Consider the following 10,683-nt stretch of genomic DNA (forward strand, 5'->3'; position numbering starts at 1 on the left):
GATCGTATGTCCACGCACACGTCATGAGTGAGTTTATCTGAAAATCGTTCGCACGAGTTGATATACGACACAATTTTTTTCGACCTGCCGATTTCCGAAGCAATCGCACAAAGTTCAGTGTGTGTGTGTGTTAATGTAAAATAAGTTTTATTTTTTCCTCATCGACTAGTTGTTCAAGCCATTAGTTGACTAATCACATTGAATAGTTGATTATTCACATTCAATTTCTTAAATACTGGAGAGAATAAACTATTATAATTAGCATTTATATAGCACTCAAGTGCACGCATAAAGCTTGCCATAAAGAACCGGCAAAAGAAATGATTATGAATTTGACAAAAAAAACAGCAAGGAGACATTTTAATTGTTTTTTAATAATCTAATGTTTTCTAAATCAGCGTCGGCTGCAAAGATGAAGTTGACATTGCTGACTCTCATCGTCTTCGCAGTGGATGTGCAAAATGCACTTTTCATTCAGATTACATAATCAGAGAGTAGCCCATTTCTTTTCATTTTGAATTATTTAGTTTAAAAGAAGACATGTCAAGCTTTCTATAGATATATTTCTCATGTCTGTGAGGCAAGCAGCCTATACGCTGAGTTTCGGTTCATTTTGCCCGCTCCAGATCAAGTGCAAGTGATCGTGCCTGCGCATCCATGAATATATTTGCTGCTTATTTATTAAATCAAGGCAGTTGGTTGATGAAACATTGATTAAAATTAAGATACAATTTTTACAAAACGAAATTCACTTTAAAGAAAGGCTTTCTACAAAACATAACTTAATGAAGTGATCAAAATCATGACCCACTTCATGTCTCCAGATGTATTGCGCATCTTATGATGTATTCTATCTTACTCATGCTGTTCACTTGTCTTAATCAAATAGATTAAATTAAAAAAATAAATAACATTATAATAGGCATATTTAAACAAATATGAAACTAAATATGTTTTATTTAATGGCTACCAACACATATAGCACAGAGAAATTTCATGTCGTGATCAAGAGCGGATCATGAGTCGAGTCGTATCAAACATAATTTATTTTTTAATTGTATAAATCGTATAATTCTGCACAATTCTGCACATTGTATAAATGAAAACAGACGCATAGCCTACGGCGCAGAGGCTCCGCCGTAGGTCCGACGCAGAAGTATAAATCAGCCTTTACACTACAGGATCTAATGCACAGATCCATTATTATGATGCAGACCAGATGTACCGCCTCTTTATATATAAATACCTACATTGTTTACATGAATACCTCACTAGACAAGCACTGACCAAGAAGAGCATTTGACCATTCTCTCACATTAACTGAATATCTAGCCATATTCACATAAAATATATTCAATGCAATAACATTAAATAAATGTAATATTTAAAAACTACATATAAAATTTATTTACCATTTATTATGAGTTATTATGTGACTGTGAGCTGGAAACAGCTGGTATGGCAGCAGATGAGCTTGTGTAAGATGACGTTGGCACCAGAAAAGCAAACAGAGTGCAGATCACATTAGGCTTTAGTGCTCTGAGTGACTCTAAGCTCTGCCATAGTCAGACACTTCCCATGACTCACACAAACATGAAGAAACATAAGCAGCAGCCTTGTGTAAATGAGGGTGGATGTTTTCCAATTCTTAAGAAAATCTGAGTGGTTGCATATGCAAAACTCACAACAACAATGTTGTGGGTGGTTAGTAGGTGTTTACTGACTCATTTATAGGCCAAAGTCAAGAACCCGGCTCAAGCATCTATGACATCCTGGTCTTTAGATATGACTCAAGTCCCTCCTTCCAGTCTTTGTCTATGGGATTTTAACTTTCTGTTTGTTTGCCACAATCACAAATCTGAATCCTTGGAAAAGTAACAGCCAACCTTTCTTCAATGTTTAATACCTCAAACTGTGCACAATTTTAGCAACAGTAGCCTTGAATCAATAATGCATACATGACAATAAACAAAAATAAGCACCAGAACACACATCAAACAAAAGACTTCACTATAAAAACCACACATTTGCTGTAATCATACTGATGTATACTAAAGTTCAAAAGTTTGGGGTTTTTAATATTTTGAGAAGTCTCTTCTGCTCGCCAAGTCTGCATTTATCTAATTAAAAAAAACACATACAGTAACATTGCGAAATATTATTACAATTTAAACTAGGGCTGTCACAAGCGATTATTTTAGTAATCGAGTAATCAGTTGATTATTTAGACCAGTGGTTCTCAACCGGTGGGGCGCGCCCCCCCCGGGGGGGCGCGGACACTCTCCAGGGGGGGGGCGCGAGTGGCTACAGGATGGGAGGAAAAAAAACTGAAAAAAAAAAAAAAAAAAAATTGCAAAATTTTTTATCACTAAACTACTGTCATAAAACGTTATAGTTTTGTATATACATAACTCCTGAATAAAAATTAAAATGTGTTTGGACTGATTTAAAAAAAAAAGTTTTGAACAAATTTGATTGGTTTGTTGATAGTGAGCGCAAATCGGCGCAAATGCAGGTGATAAGCGGTTTTATTAAGCGAGTCACTGAGTCGTTCATTCACGATTCGTTCAAACGGCCGATTCATCAAGAATGAGACAGATGTTTGTGAATGGGTCATTGAATCTTTGACTCAAACGATTTGTTCAAAACACTGAATCATTCAAAACACGGTTGAGTGTTGCTGTGAGATGCGCTATGTTGTGATCTTTGTTTGGATTCATCGGATCTATTTTCGCTGCTAAAATAGACAGTCATTATTTTGTCTAAAATGTAAGTGACTTAATATTATTAACTTGTTTGTTGAACTGTCATATCAGTGTCACATTTTCAATCGCGAGGTGATGGTCAATTAAGTGATGGTCAATTGTCAGCTCTCTTGATCGTCAGGTCGTGTGATGTATGTTGCTGAACTGTATTCAAATGTTATAAATATAAAAACACCACATTTTGAAATTTAACTGCAGTATGTCAATTTTGTTTATTTGTGTGTGCTGCGCTCATAGACTTTAGAAAACGGCGCTCATTTGTTTGATTTCTCCTCGAGAAACTGCACAAGCCTCAAAAGTTTAAGGTCCTTGCACCCTGACTCAGTCCGAAACTGTCGTATTCGTTTTTTCATATTCGTCATTTGGTGGATCAATTGTCAAAAACCCCTCAAAATATTTGCTACGGATGCGAAAAATGTAGAAGATCGAACCATCCGAATTAATTTTTATGACGGACGGAAGTTTCAGAGGCTGCAAACGTATAAAACGTGAGGTCGTATTTAGACACTTTTCAGACGCGCATTCCGACTTCGTCTCAGTGCCAGGCTCAAGTCAAACGAGAGCGGAAAAGGTGCAGGTGATGACGAGGGAGCTTCAGTTGAACAACAGTGAATTGCGGTCAGATGAGATTTTGTCAGGCTATGTCTGTAAAACTCAGAAAAATGAACATGACTGTCCTATCAGCCGCTATACTGTGCTTGTGGAGCGCACTCAAGAATTGCATGCGCAAATGCGCCGGCGCGCGCTGCATAATGACTTTATTATAGCTTAAATAAAGCGCAAAAGAAACTACGAGCAATGATGGTCGTTGTTCTGTTGTAAGTGAAGTCATGAAATTGCCAAACATGCGATTAAAGCTGCCTCAAAACTGTGCATGCATGTAAACATGGTTTTAAAGCTATTGTTATCCATTTTGTTGGCCTTGAAACGTCTTAAAATGCACATATGTACACCAGGGAAATCAAAATTTTCTCGGGGGAGCATGCCCCCGTACCCCCCTAGCAAACAACATTTTCTGACCTCGGGAATTATGAAACCCTGCGTACGGCCCGGCTTATTCTATATAAAAAAATCTGAGGTAAACGTGTATGCACTGTGATCAAAAATAAATGGGGCCAAACGCGATTGAATGTAAAGGTTTGTGTCTCGTTATTCTATTAATAACTACCGATTGATTTTGCATTTCTATCAGAAATTAAGAATTATTAAATGTCATTTTAGTGGTGCAAATATCTATATATATATATATATATATATATATATATATATTTTTAAATGTTTCTGTAACAGCTGCCAAAAAAATAGTATATAGCACTGTGGTTTTTAACAAAAAAAAAAAAAAAAAAAAAATTCAAAACATCCTCCCCTCTGTTTTTTCACAAATCGCACCCTGTATATATATAAACGAATAAACTAGTCAGAATATAGGCTACAGTTAAAGCTTTCCTTTAGTTTTTGTGAAATGCTCACACGCACTGGGGCCCCAACTGCAATGAACCAGCTTTGGGGGGGCCCAGCTTGCAAAAGGTTGAGAACCCCTGATTTAGACGATTAATTGAGTTATCAGATTTTTTTTTTTGTGGTAATAAAAATAGACGTGACAAGTGAACAATAGCCTGTAAAATGACTTAAAACATTATTTAATTGAATGACAGCCTTTGTGTTTTCATAATAACTCTACACTATATTTTGATTTTTAAATGGTTTAACTTTTAATAAATTGTGCAGCCTTAGAAAATGGTCTAATAATGCAGTTCATGGATAGCTAATATGGCAGCACCAGTTGCATTCATACAGTGGTTTACTTTTTACAAGTGTGACAACCGCATTTTTGGGGCCTGAAAACGGGTTTTAAAGTGCAAGTTTTTGAAAATCTCTGTGTAAACTACTATCATCTCTGTGTAAACTACAAAAATGCAAATCTGTGAAAACGGTGACGGCATGCACATACGTATTACATGTTCAGTCTATAGGCATGCGAATTTGGCTTGAGTGCTCTGTACAAGAATGCGTATGTGCGCAGGTGCGTAGTGTTTCTTTACAAAGTGACATCAACTACTGACCTGGCATACATAATACAGCGTCTTTAATCATTTTTGCAGATTCATGTCAACAGGGATTGCTTTGGACAGCATTGTCACACTGAAATGTATTATGATGGGTTTAGTTTACTCAGAGACGGAGAAATGATTTGCGTTCATCTGAACCGAAGCTGACATGGGTGCAAGCTGCGAAGCGCTCGGCTCAAACGTACTTTCTGCGCTCGGTTACAAAGCATTTAAAGTCCTTGTTGGATAAAATATCTGATGGATGAACTTGCTCCTCGATTGGACTTGTTTATTTAATATCACCCTGTCAATTGTGATAAAACTTCACGGTGTTAATAAAACATTAAAAGATTATTTTAAGATATTATTCTTGGGTAGGTTAACTAAAGGATTAATCAGCTGATCAGAAAATAATAAGATTAATTTTGAAAAAATAATCTATAGATTAATCGATAATCAAAATTATTGTTAGTTACAGCCCTAATCACAATTACACTAACACTACTTGCCTTGGTGCTCTGGAGGTGTTTTTAGGATGTGCAATAATGTGTGTAAAAGACAGAGGCACTGAATACACAAGGTTGTGACAGGAAAATTACAATACACACTCTGGGCAGTCTGTTCTTTCAATGCTGTCAAATGAGGGAAGTTCTGAAAACTCTTTAATTTCAACATTGCCCTGCAGGCATCCATTTCAGCTATGCAGGAACATTTCACTGTTTCAAAATATACCAATTACTCAGTACAAACCCAATTACACAGATAAGAAAAAGGCACCTGAAGCATGTGAAAAACAGAGATGTGGTTCTGTACCACCAACTGTTTCCATCTCCCCTCAACATTTAATGTCAAAAGCAAGTTTGCAGCCACAGGGTAGCAGTGTCTAACAACACCACTGAAATCACCAGATCTAAACACTTCCTGAGTCAAGCAAACAGCATCAGGGCACAACCTTTCAGACAGACAAACCAGATAAGATTAATCAGTTGTTTACATTTTATATCCAAGATTTCTATTCTTCTGAAAGTATTTGTAAATTACTGTAAGCCATCTGAGAAGTGCAGAAATAAACAAGATAAGGAAATGTTACACTGTAACTATACACCATATTGAAACCATTTTCTTCAACTGAGGAAATGCTCCATTTACAAATAAAAGCTATTTACTTTTGTTTTAACATTAACACAACACGCTCACACACTGGGTGCAGATGCTATGACATCATTCTCATATTAGCCTGTATTTCAATATCAAATGAAAGATGTTTTATTTTATTCTTCTTCACTGGGCTTTTTCTGGAGATTTTTCTTCCCAAACTGTTACTTTACTTAATAACAACCACCTTAATGAAAAGTGTGGGCCTATTTTCTAAAGTATTTTTGCTTATATTAGGGCACTTTATGGTCATGAAAACACAAAGAATGGCCTTCAAATACTTTGCAAGCAAAAGCAAAGTTTCTTGGGAGAACAAATGAAATTTTGCTTTGTGAGCAAATGAAATTTCTTAGTGGAACGCATTAGTTTTTGAAGAGAACTCAAAAGCATGGAAATATAATTTCCCCTCCCATCTCATTTTTTCCATGTCCCTTTAGGGGCTCTGCAGCTATCTGACAGACACAGATTGTAAATTTATCGAAAGACAGATGAACAACAGTGCAATTCACTACAGGGATATTTTTTCCTGCATATTTTAGATATCTAAAGCATTTTGTCATTTGTGGTTTGTCCAAACAAACCAAAGTATGTAAAGTCAACAAGTCAACCTCAACATATTACAGTCTACAAGTGAAACTTTTTGCAATATTATTAAAGCGCAAGAGAAACATCACTAGTGGCATTTGTTGCAGAAAAAAGTCCATAGTTTTATGAAATATACCTCTCATCAACTGAATCAAATCACCAACAGTCAAAACAATTAAACACAAGCCGCAATCACGAGGGGCTGCACGCGAGCTTTGCTGCAAACCCCTCGCGCTTCCCTCCAAAACAATTTTAAAAAACAAAACCGTTGATTTTTCTCTTTATTCATGCTCTCAGTAACGTCATATCTGACACACCTGCTTCAAAATAAAAACGGATAACATAATACAATATATAAATCGTTTCATTTAAGCAAAACATTGAGTTGTGTCTAATTAAATGTAATTTAATTCGTTGTGAAATGATTTAATTAGCCAGACATTACACGCTAGCCTGGAGCTAAAGCAACGATAAAAACTTAGCATAAGATCTCAACATCAAAGCAACGAAGAAGCGTACAGATAGTGTAATAATAAACTAGTTTAAATGGATCGTACCAGCTGTTGTCGGATCCAACGAATCATCCTGTCTCGAGCTAGCGCAGTGAGCTAGCCCGCTTCACCGACACAAATCCCCGCAACATCAATAAAACTGCTTCCCCTGACGAGTCTTTCTCCCTGCATTACAGTGAAAACAAGTGTACATCACGAACACAAAGATCCCGGCCCATTCTGCTACTCGAACCCAGTGCGGTGAAGTGGAAACACGAACACAAACACACACCGACTGCGCTTGACGGTGATGACTTCTGACTGACAACATCCCGGAAGTGACGTCACCACCCGATCATATCAACGGCTGAAAGTTGCGTCTCACGTGCTACATAAATTCATACTTCTATAACTAATACAGTGAAATATTGACGAAAGTGTTTCAGTGTTAACATTCAAAGAATGTCGTTTTTACCGACTTAAATAGAGACACTGATATTTCTAGCACAGTCATCATCACATAATCTTCACTTTAAAGGAATATTTAAACCAAAAATTAACATTATGTCATCATTCACTCCCTCACGTCGTTCCACACCCAAAAATGAGTTTCTTCTCTTCCAGTATCATGGGAAGTAGGTGTAGGGAAATTAAATCATACAGGTTTGGTTTGGTTTGGTTTGGTTTAAAGTAAATAATGACATCATTTTCAAGTTTTAGCGACATATTCAATTGAAGGATTATTGATAGTCTTAAACTTTAAGTCACCATGAAATCAAAATGAACAGTTCTTGTTGTTTATGTATGCTAATATAATATTGCAGTGTTTATTATAAATGATTTATCTGTGCAAATTGTTATTAACTATGTGACTCATAATCCATAATCAGAATAACTTCCCCTCCCTCTTGCAGTGACATTTTCTTCTCTTCTCTGATGACGTGTTTACTGGCGCGAGGGCGGAGCAACCTGTCACTCACATGGGATCCACCAATAGCAAACCAAACCACCCAATCAGTTTCCCATGAACAAAATCAAGCCCCGCCCTACATTTTGTTCTACTTTAAGAAGTCTTTTCACTACATCACAATGGACTGTATGCATGGAGCATGCATAAGCCAGCTCGAAAACTTCTGGTGAGATGTCATTTGCTGATGTGTTGAGCATCAGTAGTGTAATACTTAGTTTATAATCAGAATACTATAGTCACTTAGCATTATAACAGACTTAACAGACATAGCATTATTTATAGCAATTCAATTTAGTTATTCAAATATAAGACAGCATTAAAAAAATTTAAAAAAAAATAAAGACGTAGGCTGCCTCATTGTTCCTCCTCGGCTAAATTAAATTCGACCATCAGTCTTCACACTTTTATGTGAAAAAAAAAGCTTCAAAAATTAAATATTTATTGTGCACTTTAGTTAGATTAATTGAATAAAATGTGTGTTTTTACAAGTGTGCTGAAATCATTGATCTTGCGCTGCACTGACTGACAGCTGCTGTAATTACAAAGGGAAAGCATGGTGCTTGCTTTCTGAGTCATTCATTCACAAGAAAAGTTATTGTTTTTCTTAAGATTTTTTGAGTATTTCCGAATTCACATTGACAAAATGTATTTTTAAACCTAGTTATTTTATAATGTTTAATATTTAGTCAAAAACGATTAGAGGAAAAGGCTGATATATGCGCAATTAAATGCTACTTTGCCGCCACCTGCTGGTTAAAGTGGTAATTATTGTCTTTTTTATTTTTAAATAAGTGTTCTCTATCAAATTCCTACATTTTTAAACGTTCGGTTTTACAATGGGGGCAATCTCAGAAGGATGAACAAGTAATGTTTGTGATCATCACATTAAAATAACATTTGAAGTGCTGGGGAAAACATGTGTGTGCGTGTGTGTCTAATTACAGACACGGCATTTCTTAAACGTCCCAATAGCTTCGTCTTTATTGCAATCAGTAAAACTGGTTTATTGGCAAATTAGGTAAATGTGATAACTGCATTAAAATATAAATACAACATTAAAAAGTCAACCATTGACGGTTTTGTGTCGATGTACAGCGACTACAGAATGAACAGCTGACAGTTCACCGGAAATGCCCGAGCTGGCTTAACGACAACCAGGAAGTAACCGTGCATAATAGCAGAAAGATGTCTATCGCAACTTCTGTTTCATGCCGAGTTTAAAATAAGGTCAATAGAATATACAACATCTATAAAGCAATAAACTGCTATTATTGGTTAATTTCTCACTTCTTTATCACTGAAAAAGCAGATAAAAAGTACCCAATCACTGTCAATAAGTTATATTAATAAAAGTAATGAAAATGGATAATGTTTGATTATTAAAATAATATAAACATTTCTCACAAATTTAACCAACAGTGTAAAACACAGCAGAAAAAGTGAAGCCTTATATTTATTACTTTAGGTTTTGCACTTAAGAGTCCTAGATCCTGATATTTCCAAAATAATAATAAAAATTTTCAGTCATAACATTGTGACTCAGAGCCATTATGAGGAACAGATGCAGAGATTACTCGTCTCATTGGAGCCTGAATACAGCATTAATCTGTCAGAGAGCAATGCATTACACTCATCCAGTGAGAGTCTCTGGATTAGTTTAAGAACACCAAAGCTGTCAGAGTATCTGCTGTCACATCACTGCCTAATATTTAAATCAAAACAATGATTATGGATGTTCAGTTTTTTGCATTAATAATTTTTGCCTGTCCAGTTGATTTATGATTTATGACGGACAGACAGACAGATAGATAGATAGATAGATAGATAGATAGATAGATAGATAGATAGATAGATAGATAGATAGATAGATAGATAGATAGATAGATAGATAGATAGTATTGTCATTTTTCACACAATTAATGTCCAAAAAAACCAACAACAACAACAACCCATTAATCTGTGTTTCTCTGAACAGAGTTGTAAATCATAGGCCTATAAATGACTAATTTGCTCTCTACATATACCTTTTCTTTGATTAATGTGTAACTCGGCATGTTTATCACTCAATTCACTGAAGGCCGCTTCCTTTCAAGTGTCTTTTTTAACACAATAGCGCCCCTCTCAGGATAAAAAGAAAAATAGGCTACATGACGGCATTTTTATATAGGAAAGTTGTTCAACAAATCATCAATTTATTGGTCAGATTACTGTTCTGGATGGATGAACGTCTAATAATTCCTGTGAGTAGCTTTTGTGAGGAAAATGAGAGAAAAGTAAGAGTTAGCCAAGTAATGTATGAAATAATGTTAAATTCCCTTGCAAGTGTCACTATCTTTCTCAGCCAATTAAAGAAATGTCATTTTGAAACCAAACAAGGTGTAAGCAACCATAGTTAACTAATTACATTTAAAGAGATAGTTCACCTAAAAAAGTAAATACTCACCCTCATGTCGTTCCAAACCCGTAAGACTTTCGTTCATCTTCAGAACACAAATTATGATCTTTTTGATGAAATCTGAGAGCTTTCTGCCCCTAGACAACTAACACTTTGATGCTTCAAAAAGTTCATTAAAAAAATCATAAAAATATAAAATGAATGGTTTAGTCCAAATTTTCTGATGAGACTTGATTGCTTTATATGATGAATATTTAATTTAGGCTTTATGCAT

At 35.6% G+C, this 10,683-nt stretch overlaps 1 protein-coding gene across 7 annotated transcripts in view; it reads right to left on the reverse strand.

The window, feature by feature from the left end:
• LOC125254838 (phospholipid-transporting ATPase IF-like) overlaps nucleotides 1–7,393 on the reverse strand; it is a 62,062-nt gene extending 54,669 nt beyond the window's left edge. For 5 of the 7 annotated variants that reach the window (XM_048169696.1, XM_048169684.1, XM_048169676.1 and 2 more), the window contains exon 1: nucleotides 7,111–7,393. In XM_048169696.1, the coding sequence (XP_048025653.1) occupies nucleotides 7,111–7,137 (27 nt within the window). In that variant the 5' untranslated portion in view covers nucleotides 7,138–7,393. The remainder of the gene's footprint in view (nucleotides 1–7,110) is intronic. The other 2 variants (XM_048169702.1, XM_048169691.1) reach the window with 1 other exon arrangement.
• Between the last annotated feature and the right edge of the window lie 3,290 nt (nucleotides 7,394–10,683).

Source organism: Megalobrama amblycephala, linkage group LG2 (assembly GCF_018812025.1).
Source record: "Megalobrama amblycephala isolate DHTTF-2021 linkage group LG2, ASM1881202v1, whole genome shotgun sequence".
Classification (NCBI taxonomy): Eukaryota; Metazoa; Chordata; class Actinopteri; order Cypriniformes; family Xenocyprididae; genus Megalobrama; species Megalobrama amblycephala.